Source organism: Myotis daubentonii, chromosome 16 (genome assembly GCF_963259705.1).
Source record: "Myotis daubentonii chromosome 16, mMyoDau2.1, whole genome shotgun sequence".
NCBI classification, from domain to species: Eukaryota; Metazoa; Chordata; class Mammalia; order Chiroptera; family Vespertilionidae; genus Myotis; species Myotis daubentonii.
Window position 1 is genome coordinate 50,104,224 of NC_081855.1, and position 27,486 is coordinate 50,131,709.

At 57.4% G+C, this 27,486-nt stretch overlaps 3 protein-coding genes across 3 annotated transcripts; all 3 read right to left on the reverse strand.

Moving 5' to 3' along the window:
* Window positions 1–642: 642 nt before the first annotated feature.
* KRT35 (keratin 35) lies at window positions 643–5,252 on the reverse strand. Its single transcript, XM_059670999.1, has 7 exons — window positions 4,653–5,252; window positions 3,664–3,746; window positions 3,314–3,470; window positions 2,775–2,936; window positions 2,387–2,512; window positions 1,410–1,630; window positions 643–1,135 (listed from the first exon to the last, which is right to left on the reverse strand). Exons 1-7 carry the CDS (start codon window positions 5,121–5,123, stop codon window positions 988–990), a joined length of 1,368 nt encoding a protein of 455 aa, XP_059526982.1. The 5' UTR covers window positions 5,124–5,252; the 3' UTR covers window positions 643–987.
* A 4,807-nt stretch (window positions 5,253–10,059) lies between these two features.
* On the reverse strand, window positions 10,060–13,765 carry KRT36 (keratin 36). Its single transcript, XM_059671000.1, has 7 exons — window positions 13,265–13,765; window positions 12,520–12,602; window positions 12,119–12,275; window positions 11,423–11,584; window positions 11,197–11,322; window positions 10,822–11,042; window positions 10,060–10,461 (listed from the first exon to the last, which is right to left on the reverse strand). The coding sequence occupies exons 1-7, from the start codon at window positions 13,703–13,705 to the stop codon at window positions 10,374–10,376; spliced, it is 1,278 nt and encodes a 425-aa protein (XP_059526983.1). The 5' UTR covers window positions 13,706–13,765; the 3' UTR covers window positions 10,060–10,373.
* An 8,003-nt stretch (window positions 13,766–21,768) lies between these two features.
* On the reverse strand, window positions 21,769–25,830 carry KRT13 (keratin 13). The gene is made up of 8 exons (XM_059671002.1): window positions 25,314–25,830; window positions 24,283–24,365; window positions 23,956–24,112; window positions 23,607–23,768; window positions 23,393–23,518; window positions 23,083–23,303; window positions 22,420–22,445; window positions 21,769–22,096 (listed from the first exon to the last, which is right to left on the reverse strand). The coding sequence occupies exons 1-8, from the start codon at window positions 25,782–25,784 to the stop codon at window positions 22,038–22,040; spliced, it is 1,305 nt and encodes a 434-aa protein (XP_059526985.1). The 5' UTR covers window positions 25,785–25,830; the 3' UTR covers window positions 21,769–22,037.
* Between the last annotated feature and the right edge of the window lie 1,656 nt (window positions 25,831–27,486).

Genomic DNA, 27,486 nt, shown 5'->3' on the forward strand with positions numbered 1-27,486 from the left:
GGCTGAGAGCTCCCACTCTTCCTGCTGAAATGCTTTGGTACCCACAGTGGGCCTTATCAGACGTCAAGGGCACACGAGAAGGTGATGAGCCTCTTAAGGGCTAGAATCTCTGAATTGTGGGTGGCAGTCACGGTGGCTGGCTCACTCTCGGATCTCGTGCTTTGGATGGAGGGTGGGTTTTCAGGGGGGTTGCTAAACGGGGAGGCCTGTGTGAAAAGGCTGCCATGGAAGAGTGGGGTTGATGGAAGCACGCTCCTAGAAGCACCCTGGTGTGGGACTTCATACGGCTGCTCTTAGGAGGACCACAGACATGAGCTAGTGAAGTGGCCTGAGATGCTTCCCATTGTACTGGCCCCAGATTTATTCTCCTCCTCTGGGATCCCAGGGTGACCGTGTATACTGAATAGCAGGGCGGGTCTGGTAACATCTGCCACCACACTGGACTCTTGGAGAAAGGTCTTCATCAGGGAAGCTGAACAATAAGCCCCACTGTAGACCTCTACCCACCCCAAAAAGGAGCACAGGGACCCTGTCATCCCCAGCATCATACTAGTACATGGTCAGGCATCCCCCATTCATCTGCCCAAGAGTCACCCCTCTTCACACAGCAGAGACACAAACCAACAATCCAGAATGGTGCTACTTAGGCATCGAGAGCCAGAGCAAACGCACTTTATTGTTCTGAATCCCTCTGTTGCATTTCAGGACCCACCGGAGCAGCACCCAGAAGGAAATGCTGACCCAAGAGGCAGCCCGAGAACAGAGACCCTGGCACCCATTGAAATGACGAGGAGTTGCGGCCTTCTGGAGCAGCCAGCCTTAGGGACAGGCTTTGAGAAACTTTATGGCGTGTATTTGCGGTGAGGTCTCCAGAACCAGGCCCTGGGCTCTGCATGAGAAGGGACTGGGGCTTTAGGGTTAGGGCTAACTAGAGGCCAACTCCAAGCCCTGGAGACAGTGGCCTTGGCTTTCTGGACCTAGGCACTCTCAGAACCGGCCTCCCGGGCAGGGCACACAAATGGGGCGGGGGCTGCAGGTCGTGCGGGCTGTGCCAGGACCACAGGAGGCCACGGGAAGACAAGGGAGGCATGACTTGGAGGCCGAGGGTTCCGGGGCACATGGGTTACAGGGCAGCCTAGAAGAAAGAAAAAGATCAGATTAATAATGATTTTCCAGTTGCTGTTTTCCATAACTCAGAGTAACTTAAAATCACCTAGTCCTGCCCCATTGTTTTGCCAAAAGGGGAACAGAGGCCAGGGGAGAAAAGAGATTTGCCCGGGTCATGTGATGCATTTGTAACAAGACCAGAAGGAAACCCAGGGTTCCTGGCTGGGCTCTTCCCAGGCACACGCTGTCTCCCCAGAACCGTGTGGACTGCGTTCAAAAGATGAGAGCGCAGGGGTACTCACTTGCAGTCCTCGCTCTCCAGCAGGCCCCGGTACGTGTTGATCTCACCCTCCAGCCGGGCCCGGACGTCCAGCAGCACCTGGTACTCCTGGTTCTGCCGCTCCAGGTCACCCCTGATCTCGGCCAGCTGGGACTCCACGTTGCCGATCAGGCACTGCATCTGGGCCAGCTGCGAGCTGTAGCGGGCCTCCGTCTCCGCCAGGGTGGATTCCAAAGCATCTCTCTGTAAGGACCAGGGTTGTGTAGGGAGGAGGAAGGTTAAGGATCAGAGAAGGAGCAAGGAAGATGCACCTAATCCATCTGGGTCTCACGGAGACCTCGGAATCCAAGAAAAGAAGCTCAGAGAATCACTTTGAGCCAGGATGAACCACACCAGACATCTTCCTTAAGATGAGCCAATTAGCCCCTCTAGCCATCTTGGTCTAAAATGACCTAAAAATAGTATCTCTGGCCCTTGTCAGTTTGGCTCAGTGGATAGAGCTTCAGCCTGTGGACCAAAGGGTCCCGGTTTTGATTCTGGTCAAGAGCACGTACCTCGGTTGCAGGCTCCTCCCTGGCCTGAGCCCTTGTTGGGGCTCCTGCAGGAGGCAACCAATCAATGTGTTCCTCTCACATTGATGTTTCTCTCTGCCTTTCCCTCTCTCTTCCACTCTCCCTAAAAATCAATGGGAAAATATCCTCAGGTGAGGATTAACAAGACAAAAAACAAAACAAAAAGATATCTCTGAGTAACTGATAATTACTCAGAAAGGACCTGCTTCCACACATACAGGAGCCGCTGCCTGGACATGTCGGTTGCCACAGCCTCCTCTTTTACCCCTGGGGCAACTGTGAATGGGGCTGGGCTCTCGTTCCCTCTTCTCTGCACAGGAATTCTCTGATGCTCAAGAACTTGACCATTAGCCTGTGTGGTCAGAGCATGGAAATTGGGGGGGCTCATGGGCAGCTAGGCTTGGTCCCCAGCAGCCTCAGGACTCACCATGCTCTGCTGGGCCTGCAGCTCGATCTCCAGGGCGTTGACCGTGCGTCTCAGCTCAATGATCTCTGCCTGGAAGGTCTGCAGCTGCTCCGAGCTGGACACCACCTGCTGGTTCAGCTCCTCGGTCTGAAACATACACACACGGGGCCTGGTCAGGATCACTGGGGACACAGTTTCTGAGGTCCACAGAGGCCACTGAGAAGCGTGAGCTGAGAAGGACCTTCCAGATCACCCAGCCCAAACTATTCATTTTAAAGGACATGGTCTCTTAGACCACAGCCACCGGCCCAAGGTGAATATTGAGGTCTAATCAGAGCTGGGACTCAAACTCAGGTTTCTTGATGGGGAGCCCCCAGGTCATTCCTGGCAGACTGTTTCCAGGACATACCTGGGTGTTGAACCAGTCTTCAGCATCCCGGCGGTTATTCTCCACCAGGGTCTCGTACTGGCACCTCATCTCATCCAGAACGCGATTCAGGTCCACAGGCGGGGCAGCGTCCACCTCGACATTGAGCCGGTCACCAAGCTGGCAGCGCAGTGAGTTTACTTCCTGTGGCATAGACCAAGGTCAGCACTAACTTTCTCACTGGCTGCCCCATTGTCCTCCCCACCACAGCTACCTGCTCCCCATGCTCACCTACTCCCCCCATGTTCACCTACTCCCCTATGCTCACCTACTCCCCATGCTCACCTGCTCCCCATGCTCACCTACTCCCCATGCTCACCTGCTCCCCATGCTCACCTACTCCCCATGGTCACCTACTCCCCATGGTCACCTACTCCCTCATGCTCACTGCTCCCCATGCTCACCTACTCCCCATGGTCACCTACTCCCCATGGTCACCTACTCCCCTATGCTCACTGCTCCCCATGCTCACCTACTCCCATGCTCACCTACTCCCCTTGCTCACTGCTCCCCATACTTACCTCCTCATGGTTCTTCTTCAGGCAGAGCAGCTCCTCCTTCAGGGACTCCACCTGGGCCTCTAGGTCAGCCTTGCACAGGGTCAGATCATCCAGGATCCTGCGCAGGCCATTCATGTCCGACTCCACCAGCTGCCTCATGGACACCTCCATCTCATACCTGGCAGGCACGTAACAGGGCAACTGAAGCTGCATTTCTGTTTTATATCCAAGTCACATCTCACCCGAGACTGGCCTGGTGCTGTGTGTCCACCTTAATGCCTCCGTGACTTAGTGCAGCCAAAACCCAGAGTCTGGGTGTCACCAATGTCCAGTATTACCAGCCCCAACCAAGGGGAAGGCAGGGCACTCACTTGGTCCTGAAATCATCTGCGGCCAGCTTGGCATTGTCGATCTGCACTACCAACTGGGCGTTCTCTGCCTTGGTGCACAGGGTCTAGAGGAGGGCAAGAAGTGGGGGGAAAGTTACTTCAGTAAAAGAAAGGACATTCTGCTGGCCGGAGCACCCCAAAGCTGGCATGAGCTGCCGTTGGAGAAAGGACAGCACCCATCCCTGGACTCCTGGCAGCTGAGGCTCCATGAGGCTTATGGGCATGCTGCACGGATCAGGGCAGGAAACCACTAGGGCCCCTGCCCATGCAGTGCATCTGCGACCTGTAGCCTGGAACAGAGAGGGGGAGGCGTGGCAATGCTGCAGGAAGACCGGGCATGATGGCTTCCTCTTCTCTTTCTATCGCCCAGGCTACAGGGCTCTCCGGGAAGGTTATTACCAACAGCACACTCTGATCCTTGGTCATAAGTGACCCTTCTCAGAAGCCAGCTGATGTTCAGGGAATGTGGGCTGGGCGAGAAGGAAACTTCTGACAGGCTTTTCCTTTCCTGAGTCAGTTATAGGAAACCTGCCCTGAACCAACACATCAAATTCAATCCCCTTACCTTGGAGGAGGAGGAGGAGGAGGAGGAGGAGGAGGAGGAGGAGGAGGAGGAGGAGGAGGAGGAGGAAGAGGAGGAAGAGGTGAGTTGGGCTATGATATCAAAGGTCATACAACCAATTAGTCCATAGAGTCATGTTCAAGCTCTGGCTCCACTAACTGCCAGTGGGACCACTTAGAATAAGTCACTTAACCAGCCTGAGCCTCAGTGTTCTCATCTGTTAAATGGGCTGGTGATACCTCCCTCGTAAGATTACTGGGAGGAGCAAGTGAGACCACAGTGTGAACAGGCCCTGTGACCTCTGAAGTGCCCCCGGGGAACTGGGCCACCAGCACAGATGTTCTGGCTTCCAGTCCAGTGCTGGTGGCACCAGCCTCCTGAGCTGCCAGTGCCACCCAAAACCCCTCACCTTCTTCTGGAGCTCCTCGATGGTCCGGAAGTGGGACTGGTAGTCGGGGCACAGGTAGGGCACCTGCTGCTCGCACCACTCGCGGATGCGGCTCTCCAGGCTGGCGTTCTCCTGCTCCAGCTGCCGCACCTTCTCCAGGTAGCTGGCCAGGCGGTCGTTCAGGAACTGCATGGTCTCCTTCTCGCTGCCCGTCAGGATGCCCTCCCCGAACCAGCCCGCGCCCACGCTGTAGCTGGTGGCAAAGCCTCCGGACGGGAGGCAGAGAGCGGGGAGGCAGCTGGCGGCCCTGCAGCTGCTCCTGCCCAGCCCGACCGAGCAGGTGGAGAAACTCCGGGCCCCACGGGAGAGGCTGGGGAGCTTGCAGGAGCTGCTGGAGTAGACGGTGGACACGCGGGGCGAGCCCCCGTGGGCCCCTCCCAGGCCCTTGAGGGACCCCGAGGAGAAGCTGGCCTTGAGGCATTTGGAAGCCATGGCCTCCGCACCGGGACACAAGCGACAGAGCTGCAAGGCTGGGCACCCCCGATGCACGGGCGCAGCTCCTCGCCCGGGTTTATATCTCAGCCCCCGTGGGCGTTGGCCTTTACAAAGTGTCTTCTCCTCGTAAAGTTAATACCACTTTCTATCAGAACCCCTCATTAACCTGCTCTTTAGCTTCCTGTGAACATTTCTCGGCCTCGTAAACAAGGAGCCCCGTTGGACTGGCGGCTACGTGGAGACTCATCACCACCGCCCCGTGCTGCTGGCGAGACCCAGTCTCCGTCAGTTCTTCAAAGGGGCCTGTCATCAGAGCCCAGGCCTCAGCCTCCTCGTGAAGAGGTGTGGGAGTCGGTCTTGACTTTCTCCGGTATTGTCTTCTTTTATGAGCCAACGGATGCGAGGAGGCCTCTGGGCTGGCTCCTGGGCGTCGGAAGGGCAAGTCTGGTTGTTGCAGGAAAGCGGGGCCTCAAGCCCAAGGAGATACAGAAGGCTCTAGAACAGCACAGGAGATATGATATTGCTGTTGCCCCAGGATTGTTCTGGTTTTAGTGCTGAAAGTCTCCGATCCCTGGGAACCCCTCAGTCCTGGGCAAAAGGGTTCGGTTGGTCACCCTGGACGCAGCAGAGCCTCGATGAACACATCCCCACTCCCTCCCTTGCCAGGAAGTCCGTTCTGGCTCTGCAGCCTCAGCTCCAGCCAAAATGGCTAGAGCTCGGCTAACTAGGCGCCTGCCCCACGTAAGGAAGGTGTCGTCCAGGCCCTGGTTGAAAATGGAGAAGCCTTCCCTTCTGGTTGCTGGGCCAGGCGGAGTGGCCTTGCCTCACAGGCCTCCTCGAAGGCTCAAAGCGCCTGGCCTTCGGAATTCCATCTCTGCAACAGGAGTTGTCTGGACGGATGCCCAGAAAGCTGGACACGGGTGGAATATTTGCCCAGAAAATCCATCTGCCAAGCCAGGGGGACCTGGAAGAGGGCCTGGGAGCTGAGCAAGAGGGCAGGTGTGGCTGGGGAGGGGCCTCGTCAGGGAGGCCGATGGGACTTGCCTGTCGTTCTGCCCTGCGATCCGGGTCCTAATTACTCTTCTCGGGATCCCATGAGGAGAACGCCGGTGGGCTGAGCACCAGCAGCCTTCCCGGCCGGGCGCACGGTGCTTTCCCGTGCGGGGTCTCACCGAGTCCTCATGGTGCCCTGTGAGCCGAACTTGTTATCCCCCTCTCAACACTGAGGAAACCAAGACCCAAGGACAATGAAAGCGTGCTAGGGGCACCCGCTAGTGACAGGCAGAACCAAGATGCCAACCTGAGTCTGGCCTGGCCTTCTCCGCCACACCACCAGCCTCCACTGCAGCTCCAAAATCCTGTGGCCGGGCTCTGTGGAGAAAGGAAAGGACAGAATAGGGTGGACTCCACAAGAGGATGGCCAACAGCCGCTGGTGTCCCAGGAGATGCAGCTCAGCATCGTGGTTACCTGTGAACTCTGGGAGTTCAAATCCCAGCCCTGCCATGTGCCAGCTGTTTCCTCTCTATTTCCTCCTCTGTTAACCGGGAGGAAGATAGTCCCTGCTTCCTAGGGCTGCTCTGAGGATAACATATGTGTGAAGCTTCTAGAACAGCACCTGCTCATGGTTCATGCTCAGTGAGGGCAGCCGCTGATTGCTGATCCCCACACTTGTAGAGTCTTGTTGAAGTCACACCTCAATACCACACAGATGTCACTAGGGAGTGCGGACAGTCTCTGAGCACACAGGCCACCATCCCACGGGCCAGGTGCATGTGCTTGGGGCCCTCAGATACAGAGCTTCCATGAGTCACCATGCCCTTCCCACCGCTGGGGGCCTGGTGTGACCGGCACCCACCCAGCGCCAGCCCAGGCCGCCATTGGCTGCCTCAGCCTCTCCCTCCCTGGAAATCCATGCCCCGGTGCAAGGACACACCTGAGCTGAGAACCTGGCTGCACCTCCTTGGGTGTTTGTGCTTCCCACCCAGGTGAGTACAGGGCTCCACCCAAGCCCTGCTAAGCTGCAGCCTCCTGGAGACACCCAGGAGCCCAGAGAAGCTACAGCCATGGAGGCCAGCAAGCCACATGCTGTTTATACAGCCTGAGGGTCACATGGGTTCCCAGGCAGGCTTCCACACCTGTGCTACCTGGAAGGCATTTCTCTCTCCCACATAGTCCTTGTAATAACAAGCCAGTGGGATCGGCCATCATTCATTGAGCACTGAGCACCTGCCGGGCTCTGTGCTGAGCTCTCTCCAGGCATTTTCTCATTCACTCCTCACAACAACCCCATGAGATTGGCATCACCAATATCCCCATTTAATAGATGGATAAACTGAGGCTGGGAATGTTTCAGGAGCCTGCCCCCTGCTCCTGCCCTGCTGTACTCTACCAGCTCCAAACACTCATGGCAGTGACTAGTGGTTGGCCTGTTGGCCCTCCATTCGATGATATCCTCAAATTGTCTTGTGTTTCAGCCCTATCTTCTCAGGGAGACTGTACATTCTTGGGGGCAAGGAGTGACCTGGTTCTTGTTTTGAAATCTCCATAGTGTCAAGCACAGTGCTGGGCTTCTAGGTGTCTCAATATACATGAATGAATGAATGAATGAATGAATGAATGAATGAATGCTTTGCCCATGGTGAATTGTGCTAAGTAAGGAAGCAAAGAAAGGATTTTGAGAGGAAGGGAGCATAGAAAAGGAGGGAAGGAAGAAGGAAGGAGAGAAAAAGTGGGTAGAGAACTGAGAGAGAAAGATACAGTACTTCCAAAGTCAGTCTTACCATCCTTACTCTTACAGATGAGGAGACCGAGAGAGACTTAGCGATAAAAGATTAGGCATCTCTGTGGAGGTGAGCAGCCCTGCTCAGACTAACCAGCCCCTTTGGCAGAGAACAAAGTGTTCTCCGGGCCAAAAGCCATTCTGCCCAAAGGGAGACAAGACCGTAAGCCAATTCACTGCCGTGTCCATGTCCAGTCCACAGTAGGAAAGTTGAGTTCTGGTGTGCACACAGCTTAGTGATTTAAACTGGAACTCCGTTGAAGGTGTATGTGAGAGTGAGAGTAGGAATGGGTTCCTTAACCATCACAGACTCTAAACAACTTAATAAAGAGCTAGACAAGGCTACCGAAATAAAGCGCCCATGACACCCAGGGCTGTCTGAGTGCATGGCATGAGGCTGTGAATTCCCTCTGCAAACTGTAGAGAGTGCATGAAAGGAGACACACTGCACGCTGGGAGGAGTTGACAGTGTGATTGTCAGGTCACAAGCCTGTGTGGTCTATCTCCTCCGACACAGTAGCCAGGCAGCTTGAGCTGTAGATGGAACAGAAGGCCCAGTCCAATCCCTGGCTGTTCCCATGTACCAGCAAACAGGGGTGGCATGCTCTGCGTGCCCCCTGCCCACCGCTCATCTCCTGAGCCTCAGGCATGAGCCAGGAAGCGCAGCCCGCAGGCCCCAGAGCAGGAGTTCGAAGCCCAGAGAGCGCAGGGCAGGAGGAGAGTGAGACCACATGGAAGGACCCTCCTGACCAAGGCCAAGCAAGTCCTCTGAGGCCAAGGCCTTTGGGTTCACTGTCTAGCTCCAAGGGTACTGCTGACCAACAGTGCAGGCCCCACCAGTGTCCTGCCGTGTAACCAAGCCAAGACCCCGGGCCCACCTCGGGGGCCAGGGGTTTCCACTCTCCATACTCAGCTCAGGGGCCCTTCATTTAACACTAATGCTCATTGCTACCACTTCCTGGGGGCTGCACACACTGAGCCTCCTGCAGCCCCATTTCACAGTTGAACCATCCAACACTAGAGAGGTCACAGAACATGACTGGGCGCCCACTGCCAAACACAGAGCCAGGCTCAGTGCAGATGCTCCAACCTGCCCATGCACCTCTTCCCTAAGATCCGAGAGGTGTTTGCTGCACCCCTGGTTGAGCAGCAAATTCCTGGTGACATCCCATGTCTTTCCCATGGAGGTCTTGGGCTCCAGTAAGAGCTCAGAGGCAGAAAAGAAGAGAAAGAAACAGACACACAGAGAGAGGTGAGAACCTGACCTGTGTGCTGGGAAGAGTACCAGAGTTAGAGTCTGAATAGCTAAGCCATGGCCTGTCCCTCTCACCACTGTGTGGCCTGGGACAAGTCACTGCTCTCTCTGGGCCCGTGTTCTTAACTGAAGAATGAGCAGGAGATAAAGCAGGCGTGAGGGCCTCTGACTTCTCACAGGCCATGCTCCTCAGCTCAGAGGGAAGCAAGTCCTGGCATGGTTAGGCTCGATGCTCAGATGGGCACAGCTCAACCAGAAGAATCCGGGGCACTTTGAGCTCTGCCCCATTGTGAAGTTTGCCCTCCTCCCCTGCCACACACATGTCACTGTCCCCATCACCTTTCACTTCGGCTCTGTAGCCAGTGCTGTGGACATGAGTTCACCCCCCACCTTCATACCCCAAGTCACTCCAACTCCGCTCCCAGGGGTGGTTGGCCCAGCCTGGTAGCCTGTAATTTGCCTCTCTCTGGTTGGTCCTGGAACCCCCTCTCCTAAACTGTCCCCCTGCCAGGTCTGAGGGTGGGTGAGCAGGGGAAAGGGCTCCAGGCAAGGGAGAAGTTAAAGGGAAGGGAGAGAGAACCCCCAGATCTAGGCAGGACTACTGAGGAGGACTGGCCAGGGAGCCTTTGCCTCTTCTGAGGTCTCCCCAGGTGGGTACCCACAGGCAGGGCCAACAAGTCTGGGGGGTGTGGCCAGCGCCCATCCTGATTGGGTCGGTGTCTGGGCTCATGGACCAGGGCCTGAGGTATCCCTGTTATTCGATATGTTTAATCACCCCGTCACTTCCTGTCACCCAGCACCAGTGAAGACAGACCTGACACCAAATCCCACACCTTCAGTGCAACCCCTGACCAAACACCCCCAGAACTAACCACGTCAGAGTAGACAGAGCCGCATTTGCTATGCCAAGAGAACACACTTTATTGGGTACATTTCCAGGGAAACCTAGTTTTGCATGCATGAAAGCAGTGAAATGGAGAAGCACAATATAAGAAGTATTTCGGTAGAAAAAGCCTGCTGAGCGGGGAGCCCCTCTAGGGAAGGGGGGTTTTTGAGAACCGGGAGCCACAGGGGTGGCCTCCCCACTGTGGGCCAGGGCCCACCCTCTGGGCTGGGCGGCTGGGCACAGCGGGCAGGCCTGCTTGTGCTCCTGGAGGAAGTGACTCTCCCATCTCGGATCTCCTCGGCGATGGTGCGAATCTAGGTGCTGCCCTAGGGAGCCGGGGCACAGGACATGCCCGAGACGTAGGGAACTCTACCGGCAGGCTTGCATTCCGTGGCACAAGGGTGGGGAGGCAGCCTGGGGAGATGAAATCGTATCAGGTCAGGCATCGGGACTTGGCACCGACGTCATATTAAACAGATTTAGGGGATCAAGTGAAACACGTGGGTGACAACAATGAACGGCCTCAGACAGTGCCGAGCGAGGGCTGCAGGGATGAAGACTAGAGACTCCCAGCCAAAACAGAGCTTGGACTGGCTTGTCCCCCCATGAATGACCCAAGTCGGGGGCCAGAAGGAATCTCTCTCTCTCTCTCTCCCCTTTCATCTGTGCACTAGCCATCCCAGGGCTGATGCTGCCAGCCAGGCCCTGGGGGTGGGTCTATGTGCACCTTCCCCTCCCCCCCAGGCCTGACTCCCCAGGACCCTGGCCACTCACTTGCAGTCCTCTCCCTCCAGCAGGCAGCGGTAGGTGGCGATCTCCGACTCCAGCCGGGCCTTGACGTCCAGGAGGAGCTGGTACTCCTGGTTCTGCCGCTCCAGGTCGCAGCGGATCTCGGCCAGCTGGGCCTCCACGTTGCTGATCAGGCACTGCATCTGGGCCAGCTGCGAGCTGTAGCGGGCCTCGGTCTCCTCCAGCGTGCATTCCAGGGAGTTCCGCTGCAATGGCAAAGAGGAGAGCTGCCAACAGGAGGGATCCCACCCAGACACCCACGGCCCTGGGACTCTGCGTGTCACTGTGATCATGCCCCCTGGTCGTCTAAGAGCCTGCCTGCCACCAGGGATGGACAGCTACTCAGCAGGGGCCACTCACCATGCTGTGCTGGGCCTGCAGCTCGATCTCCAGGGCGTTGACCGTGCGTCTCAGCTCAATGATCTCCGTCTGGCAGCACTGAAGCTGCTCCGAGCTGGACACCACCTGCTGGTTCAGCTCCTGGGTCTGGGAAATGAGAGGGCCCAGTGCGGTCAGACCAAGGAAAGCCACTGTCAAGGGTAACCCCAGCCCAGGAGCTGGTGATCCTGGGCTGCCCCAGCCCCACCTGCGTGTTGAACCAGGCCTCCACGTCTCTGCGGTTATTCTCCACCAGGGCCTCATACTGGCATCTCATGTCATCCAGGATCTTGTTGAGATCCACTGGGGGGGCGGCGTCCACCTCCACATTCAGTCGGTCCCCGAGTTGGCAACGGAGTGTGTTGACTTCCTGCAGGGAGCCGACAAGATGCCATAAGGTGATGAAAAGGATGCTGGATGCAGGGGGTGGGGTTCAGCTGAGCTGCATTCCAACCTCCTCCCCCTCGGTGGCCAGCTGTGTGACATGAAACAGGATACTGAACCTCTCTGAGCCTCCGTCTCCTCATGAACTTGGAGCGACCTCCTCAGAGGGCTGGGAGAGTAGGGTGAGATGGTGCAAGTACCAGCAAGTAGGATTGTTAGCAGGCATGACAGCCCAAATGGAGCTTTAGTGTCATGAGCAGGAGTGTGGGATCTGGGTGACCTTAGGCAAGTGACTTAACCTCTTTGTGCCTCAGTGTTCTCATCTGTAGAATGGAGCTTATAATAGTATATCCCTCCTGGGATTGTGGTGAGGATGAAATGAAATGCAAAGTTCCTGGCACACAGTAAGTCCTGAATAAGTGCCAGCTGGAGTTCCTGGGGAGGTGGTTGCCACAATTGTTACACCCGGGACTCCCCGCTGGGTGGGAAATATGGGGAGGTCTCATGGTACCAGCCTTACCTCCTCGTGGTTCTTCTTGAGGCAGAGCAGCTCCTCCTTCAGGGACTCCAGCTGGGCCTCCAGGTCGGCCTTGCACAGGGTCAGCTCATCCAGGATCCTGCGCAGCCCATTCATGTCCGACTCCACCAGCTGCCGCAGGCCCAGCTCCGTCTCGTACCTGCACACACAGAGCCCTGCCAAGTCTGCGGCAGAGGAGCCAGGCACAGGGAGGGCCCCTGCCTGCTGTCTGGCTGCAGTGGCTGAGTTGGGGCCAGCAGCACAGGGTCCTTTCCCCTGACCCAGCAGGGATCCAGAGCTAATGCTGCATTTTCCTCGTACAGTCTCATCTGGCCTCGCCCCCACCTCTCCGGCTCCCCAGGGCAGGGGAGCAGCACAGAAACCTCAGGCCCAGGCCCACTCACTTGGTGCGAAAGTCGTCAGCAGCCAGCTTGGCGTTGTCAATTTGCAGGAGCAGCCTGGTGTTCTCGGCCTTGGTCAGCAGGATCTGGGGAACAAGGGGCACCCCGTGAGCTGGAGAAGGCCCAGCAGGGTGGGTAGCTCGGCTCCCAGTGGCCAGGCCTCTAAGTGCCACCAGCACCTTCACCATCTCCAGCCCTGAGCCCTGAGCCCAGGTATGAAGGGAGTGTCAGTCCTAGGAGGGATGTCAGTGGCTGTCAGTCCTGGCATTGGCAGCCCCCAGGGTGGCACAGTGGGAAACACCAGGGGGAGTGGAGAGAGCCAGGCGGAGCTGGAGTCAGGCTCTGCACACAGCACTGGCAGGCTGTGTGATCTTGGTCAAGGTGCTGACCGGTCACTCCATCTGTTCAACTTCAACTTCTACATCTGTTCCATGGAAGCCCATGTCTCCCAGATGAGGAACCAATAAGCCACAGAGAGGAACATGCCTGGCACAGTGCCTGCACCCAGTAGGGGCTTGGTACATGGTGTTGCCCTTCCTATCGCTGAGACAGCGAGGGGAAGGGAGGAATGGGTGGCCACAGGTTACAAGCAACGGAGCGATCTGGGCCCCCCAGGAAACCAAGACCCCAAAGAGAAAAGCGGGTGGGATTCCCTAAGAGCTGCAGTCCCACCCGTAGCCCCTTGGTATGAGACAGACCCCCTCCAGGGGCGGGGCTGCTGGGCTGGAGAGGGGCCAGGCCCCATTACCTTCTGCTGCAGCTCCTCGATGGTCTTGAAGTAGGACTGGTAGTCGGGGCAGATGTACGGGATCTGACACTCGCACCACTCCCGGATGCGGCTCTCCAGCTCCGCGTTCTCCCGCTCCAGCTGCCGCACCTTCTCCAGGTAGTTGGCCAGGCGGTCATTCAGGAACTGCATGGTCTCCTTCTCGCTGCCATTGAAGGCGCCCTCGCAGAGCCAGACCCCGCTCCCAGCAAAGCCAGAGGGGTAGCACCCGGAGGACAGGCAGGAGCTGGGCAAGCAGCTTCCCAGGCCCGAGAGGCCCAGCCGGCCGGAGGAGGCCGAGCCCGCAGCACCCCTGCAGGAGCCCATGGAGCGGACGGGGGACACCCGAGAGAGCCCGCCCGCCGGGCCACAGAGGACCTTGATGGACCCAGAAGAGATCGGGGAGCAGGTCTGGGTGGCCATGATGCTAGCAGAGGACGGTGGAGCTGAGCAGGAAGCTGGGGTTCTGGGTTCTCCCGGCCTCTCTGGGGCGGTTATATACCCTCTTTGTAGGGTGTTGGCGTGTTACTCTTGGGAAAGCCTAGTCCTAGTCCAGAAAGCTGATCGCATTAGAACGTGACTTTTTGCTACCCATCCAGCATTCCCTGCCTTGTAAAAAAATAAATAAAATTGTTCAATTTGGTTGGCTAAGTCCGGACTCTCGGCTGTTGTCACTTCGGAGCAGAATATGAATTTTATTGCCTCTTCAAAGACTTTGCACCAGATCCCATAAACCGGGAGTGGCCTCACGGATGGCATTTGGTCCCTGCCCTGTCTGCGTGCCTTCCCCTGAGGAGCCCAGTCTGTCCATCTGTCACCATCACCCACGACCCCTCGCCTCCTCACCCCGGACCTGGGCCTGGGCCACCGGGATGGTGGAAAAGGAGCAAAGAGAACTAAAATTCATGGAGCATCTATTATGGGCCTGGCTAGAATCATTCCGTTTCCACCTCACCACAGGCCTGGGAAGTGGCTGGTAGTGTCCCCATTTCGCCAATGTGGAAACTGAGGCTCAGAATGGTTAGAAAACAAATAAATAAAAAGCTGCTCAAGGTAAATGGGCTGTGAGGAGAGAGCCCGGATCTGAAACCAAGGCTCTCAGACCCCAATTCCCATGCCCTCGTCCCCCACACAACCAAGGTCAAGTGCCACCACCCGGAATTTAGGGGCAGGAGACCCAGGTTCAAATCCTGGCTCTGCTGATCATCTGCTGAGCACGTCACCCCCTCTCTGGCCTCCCCAGTGCCTTCATCGTGACAGGAGCGATCGCCAGCCTGGCCTGAATCAAAAGTCAGAAGTAAACGTGTTTTGAAAACCATCGGGTGCCGTAGAGATGTTGGTGAAGCTAAGAGAACGGTCTTTGGTGGTCGTTGATGGCTGTGGCCAGCAAAGGATCATGGGAGTGAGCCTGCAAACGGGGCTGCTTTGGAGGGTGGTTCCCTTTGTGGCCTCCAGTTCTCTAAACCTAGGAGGGTAGACTCAAGACCCCAAGATGGCCGGCTCTGACCCCCCCGCCCCACTCCTCCCACCCCAGTCCCTGAACTGGGTACAGAGATGGTCGATGCAGACTCTCTGGACAGGGAAGGAGTAAGAGGAACAAAGTGCCGCCAGGCAGGTAAGCGAGCCGGGGGGAGAGCCTGGGGATTGAGGAGCAAAGGTAAATGCGGTCCCTGCCTCCCCACGCGGGCTTTCCCACGCAGGCCTGCTGCGCAAGGCTGGCATTTATGGGCGCATTTATGTGCTTCTGGGGTTGTAATTTACCAGCCTCTTAAAACACTTTATAAGCTTCTCTCTGGCATTACTCAGGAGGGCTGGCTGTGGGGCACAGCACCTCGCCCAGTGCAGTGGGCCTCCTGTCGAGGTGCCCCATTTTGCACCTGGGGGGCTCCTTCCGGGACTGGGAGCGGGCAGCCGGCCTCCAGAGCCCCGGCTGCCTCAGCCACGGTTCCTCCCAGCTGCCCATCTTCCCTGCTCTGCCCGCAGGGTCTAGGACGGGACGTCTCGGGCTTTCTCAACCTCAGCGCTGTTGACATCTCGGACTCCAGAGTTCTCTGTCGTGGGGGCTCCCTGTGCATTGTGAAATGTTAGCGGCATCCCTGGCATCTACAGACATGTCCCCCTCCTAGCTGTGACAACCAAACATGTCACTAGACGTCGCCAATATCCCTTCGGGAGGCAAAACCGCCTTCAGTTGAGACCCACTGGACCATCAGGACAGGGACTGGGCTCTGTCCAGACCTCCTATAAGCACCGCCTTTGTTTCCTAGGATGACTGGTGCAGTGTCCGGTGGGCACTGTGGGGCCTCTCAGGCAAGTCCTCAATACATCCATGCCTCGATTTACCTCATTTGTGACCCGGGGCTCGTCCTGCAGGCAGCCCTTCCCAAGCCCCTGGCGTGGCTCTTCTCTGTTGGGGTCTCTGGCTGACGCTGCTGGCTCATTTCTTGTGAAATCCAGACCTGAAGCTGATTCCAGGTCTCTCTCGGGACAACTGAGTAAGCGGGGGTCTGCCGCCCTGGCCATCCTCACTCTCAGCCGCGCAGGAGGGCCGTGGCGGTCCAGCGCCCCACAGGGGTCTCCAGGGCTGAGCAGAGGCACGCACCCCTCCCGGAGCAGGTGGCCAGCTGGCCAGAGAAGGTCTCTCAGCCGCCCTCAGGACCCTGTCTTTCTCCATGTTGCAGGCTTCAAGGCCACCTCTCAGGGGCAAGTGCGGAGGGAGCTTCGTGGGAAGAATTCCTCTGTTCCCTGTATCCAGAATCCCGGACCATCATGGGAAGGTGGAGGCCCGCGTGGAACAGATGCTCTACCTGTATCGGAGGAGAGAGCCCGGACTCACAGAGCCGCTCACCCCCCAGGACCGCACCAGGGACCGCCCACCTCCCTCTCCTGGCCAGCCAGCCCTGGAGGACACCCGCCTGTCCACTGTTTAGTAAACCAGGGCTGCCCATGCATCAGGTTTTATATCCAAATCCGGTCCTGGGCTCAGCAAGACCTCAGGCCAAGCTACTCAATCCAGCTGAGCCTCTGCTTTCCCAAGAGGTGAATGGAGATCACAAAACCACAGGATTGTGGGAACTTATTGACATGTGCTTGATAAACAGGAATTCATTTCACAGATTTAAGAGATCAAAACTGTTCTTAGAGCCCCTGCCGTCTGAGCCCCAAATACTGTGTCCAGTACACAAACCGCTCCCCCTGGTTTCATGGGACACTGACTCGGAGGCCTGACCCAGCTGTGCCAGGAAACACAGCTGCTCGAAGAGGTAGTGGCTGGGGCTGTGTCCAGGGCTAAAGGGACCCCATCAGCCACGACTCTCTGTCTGGCCTCTGACCTTTACTCTAGAATAGTGATGGCGAACCTATGGCATGCGTGTCAGAGGTGACACGCGAACTCATTTTTTGGGTTGATTTTTCTTTGCTAAATGGCATTTCAATATATAAAATAAATATCCCAAATATAAGTCTTTGTTTTACTATGGTTGCAAATATCAAAAAATGTCTATATGTGACACGGCACCAGAGTTAAGTTAGGGTTTTTCAAAATGCTGACACGCCGAGCTCAAAAGGTCCGCCATCACTGCTCTAGAAGCTCCCAAAAGCCACCACTCCCACCCCCATCTCCACCCCACCCCCGCCTTGCAGGCGCAGTGCTGGTATCAGGGCTACTAAGCTGACGGCGCGTTCTCTGCCCACATGGCCCCAGCTTCAGGGGCCGGGGAGAGAGGAGATGCTGCCACAGGAACAGAAAACAGCCTGGCTTTTCCCCAGTCCACCGGGGAAGGCCACCAAGTTCAAAGTCAGCCACGGAGATTGTGGCTCCTTCTTTGGTAAAAAGAAGTCTCCGTCCATAAGTGAGTTTACATCCAGAAGCTGGGGCTCTCCGTGGGCAAAGAGCTGAGAAGTCAAGCCTGAGTCTCCTTCTGCCCAGCCCTGAGCAGTCCCTTCAGTGCAGATGGCCGCGGGCACAGCTCGGCATGGTGTGCCCTGGAGGAGATGGGTTCTCTGAGCAGAGTCCCCCTTTCCCTGCTGCTCTGGGCTGTGGTCAGAGCATGCCAGCCACCACCACACCAGAGTGCCCCACAGCCATCGGAGGAAGCAGACCGTGGGCCATGGAGCAGCCACGTCCCCTGCCACTGGGCCCCAAGGGGACCAAGATCGTTCAGGAAGCCCATGGCTGCCTCTCAGTGTCCTGCTGCCTTAGGCTTCGTCCTCCTGGTTGTCACCTGCTGCCTGCTCCACCTTTGACGTCCACACACACAGATCCTGCAGAATTTCCCACCGTAACAGGCATCTAAGGAATGCTGGCCCCGTGTCTTAACCCCTTTATTTTTAATTAATTTTTCTTAATGAGAGAGAGAGAGAGAGAGAGAGAGAGAGAGAGAGAGAGAGAGAGAGAGAGAGATGTTGACTGGTTGTTCTACTCATTCATGCATCCATTGGTTGATTGTATGTGCCCTGATTTGGGACAGAACCCGTGACCTAGGCATATTGGGAGGATGTGCCAACCGACCAAGCTCTCCGGTCAGGGCCCATGTCTTAACCTCTTTAGACGCTACCCAGCAGTCACCCAGAAATGGGGAGACCCACACCGATCTCATTTACACACACACACACACACACACACACACACACACACACACTGCTTCTTCCTTTTAACCAAGAATGTGTCCCAGTGACAAAGCACCTGCAATTCCGGCCCCTCCCAGGAAAGCAGGGTTACTCTCTATTCTGTGCCAAATAACCACATCGAAAGCTTGGGCCAAAGCTACTGCCAGCTGTCAGGTCTAGTGCAGGCATGCCATGGCAGGCACACAAAGGTGAAGGGAGCGTTATGGGAGGAGAAAATCTTCAATGAAGACATTTTAAGCCGCCCATTTAATTTGTCCAGAGAACTGGAGAAAGGTCTTGCTTACTGCTTCGACGGCGGAAGACTCGGGGATGTTCACAGACCGGCCAAGGATAGGGTCACCGGATTTCACAAATGAGCATGCAGGCGATGTTTGGGACATACTTATACTAAAAAGTGTCCATCTGTCATTCCGATGTCACTGGGCGCTCTGGCAGTCCTCGGTAAGAAAGCATCGCCGGCTGAGCACCTGGACCAAGCACAACACAGCTACTTCTTCCCTCCACCCCCTGTGGCCTGTCCCGTGACTGGCTGGTCTTGGGGACCGGTGTATCTGACTTCCTTTGGAAAATCATCTTCCTGTTCTCTGTACCCTATTCGGGGTGGCTGCGTTTTTACCCTCGCAGGCCCAGCGAGCACGACTCGGACGTGCGGCGCTGTCCTCACTGTCGTCCTGGCCACCTCAGTGACAATCCACCCCATGGCAGCTGCCTGGAGCAGGGTGACTCAGACCTTCCTCGGCAAGACCTGGCAAGTCCATCTCTGCTCCGTTTCTCACTCCCCGAGCCTGTGCCCCAAACCTCTGCCCACCCCTGCTGTCGCCAGGCCTCACCAAGCTCAGGACAGTGCGGACACACGCTAGGTCACCTAGGAGGTCTTTCTCCACTCCCTCTACAGAGCCCAGAGCCTGCTGACGAGTTGGCCAGGGCCCTGAGCAGGGGTTTCTCCCATGGCCCTAGGGTCTGTGGGGCTCCCGGGCACCCAGCTGCCCACGTGCTGCTCTGTGCATGGTCCTGAGTCCCCGCTGGGCCTGGGCCTTACCCTGATTAGGCCTCCAAACTGCCCCTTTGCCAGGCCAGAATTGCCCTGGAACTCTCCTCTCCCCCAAAATACAAAGGTAACCCCCTCCCCAGAATATGGTTTTGGCAATTGCCTGGGATTTCAGGGTTCTGCTCCAAACTGCTCTTGCCATGGGGGAGGCCTAGAGAGCCGCCCTGACCCCAGTCTTAAGCCATACCTCCTGGTTTTCTCACGCCAGGCTCTGCCTTCTCGCCCGCAGGCCAGCTCTTCCTGCGCGGTTCTGCTGGCTGACAGCTCCCAGCTGGAAGTCAGGGCCTCCTGCTCAGGCCCTCTCCGTCCTACTCCCCCCACCCAGCTTTTATGGACAGTCCCCGCGCTGTCACTGCTCTCCCTGCTGTGCTTAGAGAACCTGTGGTCTGTGGGAGACCCACAGCCAGGCCCACTGGGGAAAGAAGCTGGGACCGCAGTCTCCGCGTCCCCTTGACGCAGGTACCACTTAACCGAACCACAACGCAGGTTTCCCTGTTTGGTGGGGCTCCACCAGCTGCGTTTACAGGGCCTGGTGTGCAGTGGCTCTCACGGGGTATCTGCCAGCCGGACTGTGGGCTCTGGGCTGTAATTAACCACCGTTTATACTGTGGAGTCTACTTTCAACCTGGTCTGAGATCCTGGGATGAAAGAAGCCACGGGGTTATTACGGCTGTCTATAAAAATGGGCCAGAAGAGTGAATGCCAGCTCTCGGCCAACTCCCCAAACCTCCACCCCCAAGAGCAGCACCCACCCAGCCATCACCCACCCACCTGATTCCTCCCAAACTCTGTAGCTCCCCGAGCAGCTGCTCCAAGGGAAGCAATGCACACAGCCTGCCCACTCCAGGCGCCGAAAGCTCAGGAACATCGCCCACCAGGGGTCAAGTTCCCAGGAGCCCCGGGGATGCACAGACCCAGGCAGGGAGGGCAGGGGCCCCAGCAGGGAGGCGGGTGCAGTGCCATGGGCCACAGCCCTCCTGGGAGGTCCCTTTCCTCTCTTCCCCAGACTCCCCTCGGGTGTGTGTGAGTGCGGACATTCATGTTGTATGTTCATGCCAGGGATTCCAAACTAGAGGGGACAGTGACAGAGGGGAAAGAGATAATGTTGCCCAGCACTGCACAGGGCTCCTTTCATTCTTCATTTCATTTCATCTTTACAACAATCCATGAGTTGTCACCATTGTGCCCATTGTACAGAAGTGAAGGCTGAGATTCCCCTTGCCAGGAAGACCTGGACACCCTTATCTCACACCCTAGGTCTTCTGTGGACCCTCAAGGCTGTCACCCAAGACAGAGAGATAACAGGCACCCAGCGGCGTCCCAGGGCTGCTGCTCCGTCCTCAGCCATGCCCTGCTCGTCCCCATGCTCAGCTGCCCAACATGAGGCCATGTTGGGACCAGGCCAGGGGAGGACCAGGTCTAGAGCCCTGTCCCTCACTCTGTGTCCCAGCAGATGGCCTCAGAGGCACTGACCTGCTTTCTGGAGTGAGCCTGCCCCCTGCAGGACCCAGGCAGGACACGCAACCCCATGGGGAATGCAGTGCAGAGGTGCACTGACCTCATGCATCTGGGAGGAGCCTTGGGGAGAGGGTGGCGGCTTTTGCTGAGAAGGAGAGAGACAGAGCAGCCAGGAGTCGCAGGCAGCACAGCAACCAGCCACCTGTGTGCAACACCTGCCCTGCAGAGGCACTCCGCTCTGGAGCTCCGAGACCCTGGGAATGAGGCCACGAGAATGCTCTGTGGTTGATGTCTTTGTCCCCTCAGCACTGGGCTTAGGTGGGAGCCTGGTTTCTCCCCCTAGCTTCCCAGAGCTGAACGCTTGGCGCTGACAAAGGACCAGTCACGGTCTTGGAAAGCACACTGGGACATGGACCCCGGCTCTTATGCTGGGCAGGCCACTTAACCAGTCTGAGCCTCAGCCTTCACATCTGTACAATGGGCACAAGGGTGCCACCTCATGGATTGTTGTAGAGATGAAATAAAGAATGAAAGGCTCTCTGTACAGAGTGAGTGCTGGGCACATTATCCCTTTCCCCTGTGTTATTGTCCCCTCTAGTCTGGAATCTCTTGCATGAACATACGACATGAGTGTTCTCACTCACAAAAAATCACCGACAAGAGGACAAAGAGAAGTGCGCCCGTGCTGGAGTCCAGGAGACCAGTCCCTGTGTAAGGAGCGGGCTGAGCAAGAGGAGGCTGCAAGTCCGAGCTGGGACACCCCGAGAGGCAGTGAGGGGTGGGGGCAGGGTGCAGAGGGGAAGCAGGGAAGAAAGGCAGAGCACACGGGTCACTCATGGAGGCCTGTGGCTGCTTCACTGAGAGGTTGGGAACGGCAGGACCTTGGGGCAGGCTGAGGGGGCACTGCAGGTCGGGATGCCCATCATGCCTGCAGGGAGCAGGGAGGCAGCAGGCTGGGGCTGGGGTAATTGTCCTGGGCCTCCTTCTCCCCAAAGCAGCCCTGCACTGGCCGCTTGCAGCCTGCCCAGCACCCTCCACACCTCTCATCCACATCTCCCCACTAACTGACTCAACAGCACCCCGCTGCTGCCTTATACTGGACACCCTATAGGGTGTTGAGCTGACTTGCATGCCCCCACGTGTCTCCAGTTTGCCCCGTGTCCGTGTTTGCAGAGTGCCATTGTCCGTGACCACTCCCCCCACCCCTGCCCTGCGCCCCTGTGTGTCCTGTTGCACTGGGTGCTGTTGGCATGCCTACTGGTAGCTCCCTGGGCTGAGCTTGTCGGGGTGACCTGTTCACCCATAGCCTCAAATCAGGTGCCACCGACAAAAACCAGGCCAGAATCAAAAATACGTTTGCAAAAAGGGAAGAAACTTTATTGAATTCTTTTTTTTTTTTTTTTTTTTTTTTTAGCAGAGAAGCAGAGAAATCAGAGCAGCCAGATCAGGAGGAAAAGGAAGCCGACCCAGAGGGAAGAGCAAGGAGCGCCCACCCAGGGAGAGGGGGGCCTGGGAGCGGGGTGACCGAGCTTCCCGAGGTCCCTCCCTCTCTCCTGCAGGCCCCTTCAGCTCTCTCCCCCTCTGGATGCTGAAGACAGAGGGAGGGGATGTCCGGCAGATTTAAGGCCGACGGGTGGTGACCTCAGAAGGGCGGCGAGCAGTGCCGGAGCCGGTGGTTCCTGGGAAACAAGGAGGCGAGAGATGCTCAGGCTGGAGAAACTCACGTCGGCCCAGGGCAGGGCCCCAGGAGGGCCCCCAGCCCCCGCATTGGTCAGTGAGGGGTTAGTTAACGGGGACTCTATGGCTGTTCCCAGAGCCAGCTTTCTCCCAGACAGCCAGTGGCTCTGGGGGACAGAGCCATCTGTGATGAAAGGAAAACAGGTGAGCAAATGCCCATGCTCCCCACCACTCCACCCCTTCCCATGGGGAAGTCCAGCGCTGCCCCCCCCCCCCCGCGGCCCTCCAGGTCGGGGAGCAGGAGCCGCCCCCAGCATGTCCTTACCTCCAGAGGAGGGGAAGCCAGTCATCCTGGAAGAGAGGAGAGGCAGCCGTGAGCAGAAAGGACACTGGGTCAGCAACTACCCTCCTCACAACGACTCAGACCATCGTTTGGAGCGCTGAGTGGGGCCTTTATACCTAACTGTGCCCTCAGCCCAGGGCAGCAGCAGCAGATGCCTGCCTGGTCTGTCTGTCTGTCTGTCTGAGGCCTCAGGAGAAGGTACCGTTGGCCCCCAAATGCAGGGCATTTGCCAGAAGTTTTGTCCTCCCTCTGGTTCACTCAGTCCCACCCCCACCCCGCCCTGAGCCCACAGGATGGCCTGAGCTCTGCAGATGGTCCGAAGGCAGTTACATCGCCATTGTAAGAGCTTTGCTGGGCTGACCTGAATCCAAGCTCGTGTTTTTCCAATGGGGGGTGTTCCCTCCACGGTCCCTAGTCCTCCTGGCCCCATGCAGAGGCCTGAATGAGAGTGTCAGAGGCATGGACGCTGCAGCCTGATTCCAGAGGACAGGGGAGCTCTGGTCCTGGGTCTTTGTCCAGGCTGTTTAAGCTCCGTCAGGCCCCCTCCTGCCTGGGACACGAGGGCCTGATCCCTGAGACGCTGCCTGCTCTCACAGCCCAGAGCCCGCCGGCACTTTCCCAAGAGAGAGGCTGGCGGGGACCTACTTGGCATCCTGGCCCTCGAGCAGGCTGCGGTAGGTGGCGATCTCCTGCTCCAGCCGCGTCTTGATGTCCATGAGCTGCCTGTACTCCAGGTTCTGCCGCTCGGTGTCAGCGCGCACCTCGCTCAGCTGGGCCTCCATGCTGCTGATCAGGTCCTGGATCTGCACCAGCTGCGTGGCGTAGCGGCACTCCGTCTCGGCCACCGTGCTCTCCAGCCCGGCTTTCTGGTGAGGCAGGAGAGAGGGGGTGAGGGGAGCCCGACCCCGGGGAGGCCCGGAGGCGGTGGCCGCTGGGCAGGGGGCCGCAGGTGTACCATGCTGAGCTGGGACTGCAGCTCGATCTCCAGGCTCTGGAGCGTCCGCCTGAGCTCCGTGATCTCTGTCTTGCTGGTCTGAATCATCTCTGTGTTGGAAGACACCTCCTTGTTCAGCTCCGCGCTCTGAAACGCAAACGGGGGGACGGTGATGGAGAAGCCCGGATGGCAGGCTTGGCACCCCCTGGCCCCTCAAGGGAAGAGGGCCGGGCACCTTGCTGTGGAACCATTCCTCGGCGTCTCGGCGGTTCTTCTCAGCCATGGCCTCATACTGCTCCCTCATCTCCGCCAGCACGCGGGTCAGGTCAATGCCGGGGGTGGCATCCATCTCCACGTTGACCTGGCCTACCACCTGGTTGCTGAACTCCTTCATCTCCTGTGGGGATGGGAAGGGGAGAGGTTATGAGGCTCCCCCTCTTTCCTCTCCTTAGTTCTGGATGCTACTGGAATGTTCTGGAAAGCCCTTCCAGGTCCCACAGTGGAGCGCAGAGTCTGGCCACAGTGTTGGACTCCCCTTCCTCACGGGAGGTGGTGCACCATGGCAGCCCCATGCCCCCTCTCACCTCCTCGTGGTTCTTCTTCATGTAGGCCAGCTCCTCATTCAGGCTCTCGATCTGCATCTCCAGGTCAGTCTTGGCCAGGGTCAGTTCGTCCAGCACCCGGCGCAGGCCGTTGATGTCAGCCTCCACGCTCTGGCGCAAGGTCAGCTCGTTCTCATACCTGAAGGATTTTTTTTTTAATTGAAAAAAATAACACATTGGTGGCATTCGACACTCCCCCTGGACTCTGCTACTTCTCCAAGACATTCGCTCCTGGGAAGCTCCAATGTCATGAGCGTTTGTCTAAAACAAGAGACTGCGGGGAACGGTGAATGGGAACAACAAACTCACTTGAGCCTGAAGTCGTCGGCAGCCAGCCGGGAGTTGTCGATCTCCAGGATGACCCGGTTGTTGTCGATGGTGGCTGCCAGGATCTGCAAAACACAGAAGGTAACCGCGGGAGGTCCCAGGAGCTGGGGGAGGAGGGCTGAGAGAGCATGGGAGCTGGACCTGGGTTGTTTCTCTGTAAAATGAGGGGCCGGCCGGATCTCTTTTGAGAAGAGAACATCTTTGGACAGCCAGGTCTCCAAGGCCTCAGACTAGCAGCCTCTCTAGGCCACTGTCCTGAGGGCCACTCCCTTAGGCCAGGAGGCAGTCCACCTGGCTGCACACAATTCCTCACTGCGCCAGAGCTGGTCTGCCGGCTGAGCAGAGGGAAAACCAAACAAATATATGCATCTATTTGGACTCCTTGGCTACACTTTTCTATCCTGAAGCACTGAAAATCCACTCCGCAGAGCTGGGACTCAGCCTGGGCAGGGGCAGGTGGGTGTCTGTTCCGACAAGCTGGCATCACCCATGATGGATAGGCTTGGAGGGAAGCTCGATTTAGCACTGCCTAAGCCTCTGCCTCCATCTCCCCCACCCGGCCGCAGCCAGTTGAGAATAACACTTGAAAGGGGGCCCTACAAAGTGAACTAGTATTTCCAGCCCAGCGAGTGAACTTGTATCCGTTTCTCTATTGACTTTAGTCATTCTTCGTGGCTTTTAAAACTGTCAAGGTGTCCAAATAACTCCGGGGGTTAGGACTCCAGAGGGTGAGTCACTAATAACATAACTGTTTGGAAAGCAATAAAAACGTTGACACGAGTAAGAACAACAATAAAATGGAGAATGGGAGAAAGCGCATTTGGGGCGTTATGGCATGAGAAAGCCCATCAGGAGTGGAGACGCGTGGTAGTAAAAGACTAGAATGTTCCCCAGCAGGAAGGGGGAGAATTCCATCCACTCTGCATCTTCTGGTCCCCCTGGGGTACTGCGTGTCCTGGCCTTCTCAGCTCTGCCCTGCACATAGGGACCCTCCTCAACACTCAAGGGCTCACCTTGTCCCGCAGCTCCTCGATGGTCTTGTAGTAGTGGCTGTAGTCGCGCTCTGGGCTGGCCGGGCTCTGCTTCAGGTGCCAGTCTCGGATCTTGACCTCCAGGTCGGCGTTGGCCTCTTCCAGGGCACGCACCTTGTCCAGGTAGGAGGCCAGGCGGTCGTTGAGGTTCTGCATGGTGATCTTCTCATTGCCGGAGAGGAGGCCGCCATCGCCACCACCAAAGTCACCAAAGCCACCGCCAAAACCCCCACCGCAGCCACCTCCAAAGCCACCTCCAAAGCCACCGCCGAAGCCACCTCCGAAACCACTACCAGCCCCTCCACCGAAGCCACAGCTCATGCCGCCGCCATAGCCCCCAGCGGATCCCCCAGAGACAAATCGGCTGGAACAGCCGCTGGACATGCCGCGGCCTCCCCCCAGCTGGCACGCGCCTCCATAGCTGGCGGAGGAGTTCTGCAGGCGAAGGCTCATGATGAGAGAAGATGGAGAGCAGGTGCGGGCAGGAGCTTGACTTGGCCTGGGCGGAGGATGTGGCTCTTCCCCCAGTGGATGCCTTTTATACACCCTCCGCAGAGGTTGGACAATGGCCCCATCTCCTCTCCTCCCATCCCCACCCTCTGATTGGTGCCAGCTGGGCGTCTCTGTTTCCCACAAGCTCAGGTGCCTCCACTTTCCAGGGTGGGTTGTGCCTCGGGGGGAAAGGGGGTGCTGGATTTTTTTTTTTTAAACCCTTGACAAAAGGGATGATTCAGAGGGAACGGTGTTCTGCTTAGGACTGCCCTTTGACAGCTGAATTCTGTTTCACCTCTCCGCTGCAGGAACTCACTCCCAGCGGCCGGGGCCCCACCCCGTATTGGAATGGGGACCCAGCTGCAAAGGCTGCTCAGGTGCCTCTGTGAAGGGACAGGTGGCTGCAGAGTGACCAGGTGCTTTGCGAGGTCACCGCAGCCCTTGGCCTCCCTTCTTTCTATTTCTAAAACCTCTGACCAGAAAGCGCTGCCTCTTTCTTAGCATTTCACCTGCCCCCGCGCCCCCAGCGACGCTGAGGGCAACCTTTGCTTGGTCCTGTAGGGTCAACTACCTTGGAAGTGTTCCGGCTGAGAAGAAGATGACTCCGAGACCCTCAGATAAAGTTACGGTGGCACGGAGCCTTAGGGACCATCCAGCACAGCTGGGGAAACTGAGGCACGGGAAGAGGACGCGACCCTGTACGTTACCATAGGTCATACTCTCAGATCCCTCGGCACATGCAGGCACCGGGCTAAGAACTTTATACTGGTGGCCTGGAAGTGTAAGCCTTGCAGCAGCGGGTGAGGTGGGTCCTGCTATTGTCTCCATTTCACACACGAGGGAACGGAGCCTGAAGGACAGAGTCAGGACTGAGACCCACGTCTGGTTCTGTTGGGTCTAAGGTTCATTTCTTAGGTATAATTATCATAAAATAAAATGTACAAATCATGTGTCCAGCTTAATGCATTTTTAATGTATTTTTATTGATTTTAGAGAGGAAGGGAGAGAGAGAGAGAAAGAGAGGGAGAGAGAGAAACATCAATCATCAGAGAGAATCATTGCTCAGCTGATCCAGCGTTCAGAAGCCCTGGATCAGCCCGGACTGTGTTTCATGACTCCATTATACCAGCTGCCCTGGCTGCACCGCCAAGCCCGGACAGAAGGCCTTGCGGTACCTGAGCGGGGCCGTGTCCAGCCCCCCAACCACATGACACCTGCCTCAGATGGTGATGGCTTGACCAAGAGGCCACATGGGAGGATGTGGCCCAGGACCTGGGGCCAGGGTCTCTCTGACAAGTGGCTGAAACTCAGCTGCGCTTAGTAACCCTGCCAGAGGGGCCCTCACCACCCAGGCTGGAAGGAAAGGGCTTTGAGGTGACCACCCAGAGCCCGGGACAGAAGAAGGTTCCAGGTTTGAGAATGGAGGGCCCGGGACTCGGGTTCCCAGCCCCACTCACCAAGGGGCCAGGGTTGCTGTGGACGACCTCTCAGCAGCAGCCTTCTGGCCGCACCAGCCAGAGGGTCTGCGTGGGACCAGGCCAGGGCCGGGGTAGGGTGGCCCCGGTGTGAGGTGATCGGGCTGATTCAGCAAGACCAGGAAAGAGGGCTCTGAGTCAGGGCTTTCTCGCCTTTGTTTGCTGCAGGTAGGGAAGCGGCCTGTGCT

Excerpts from the sequence above, each read along its gene's own strand:
- KRT13 (XM_059671002.1), bottom strand. The coding sequence starts at position 25,784 with ATGAGCCTTCGCCTGCAGAACTCCTCCGCCAGCTATGGAGGCGCGTGC. Across the intron at positions 23,769-23,955 it reads TGAAGAAGAACCACGAGGAG|GAGATGAAGGAGTTCAGCAA; the intron begins GTGAGAGGGGGC and ends CCATCCCCACAG. Across the intron at positions 23,519-23,606 it reads AGGAATGGTTCCACAGCAAG|AGCGCGGAGCTGAACAAGGA; the intron begins GTGCCCGGCCCT and ends TTTGCGTTTCAG.
- KRT36 (XM_059671000.1), bottom strand. The coding sequence starts at position 13,705 with ATGGCCACCCAGACCTGCTCCCCGATCTCTTCTGGGTCCATCAAGGTC. Across the intron at positions 12,603-13,264 it reads TCGAGGAGCTGCAGCAGAAG|ATCCTGCTGACCAAGGCCGA; the intron begins GTAATGGGGCCT and ends CTTGTTCCCCAG. Across the intron at positions 11,323-11,422 it reads AGGCCTGGTTCAACACGCAG|ACCCAGGAGCTGAACCAGCA; the intron begins GTGGGGCTGGGG and ends CTCATTTCCCAG.
- KRT35 (XM_059670999.1), bottom strand. The coding sequence starts at position 5,123 with ATGGCTTCCAAATGCCTCAAGGCCAGCTTCTCCTCGGGGTCCCTCAAG. Across the intron at positions 1,631-2,386 it reads TGCAGGCCCAGCAGAGCATG|AGAGATGCTTTGGAATCCAC; the intron begins GTGAGTCCTGAG and ends TGGTCCTTACAG. Across the intron at positions 1,136-1,409 it reads CTGGAGAGCGAGGACTGCAA|GCTGCCCTGTAACCCATGTG; the intron begins GTGAGTACCCCT and ends TCTTTCTTCTAG.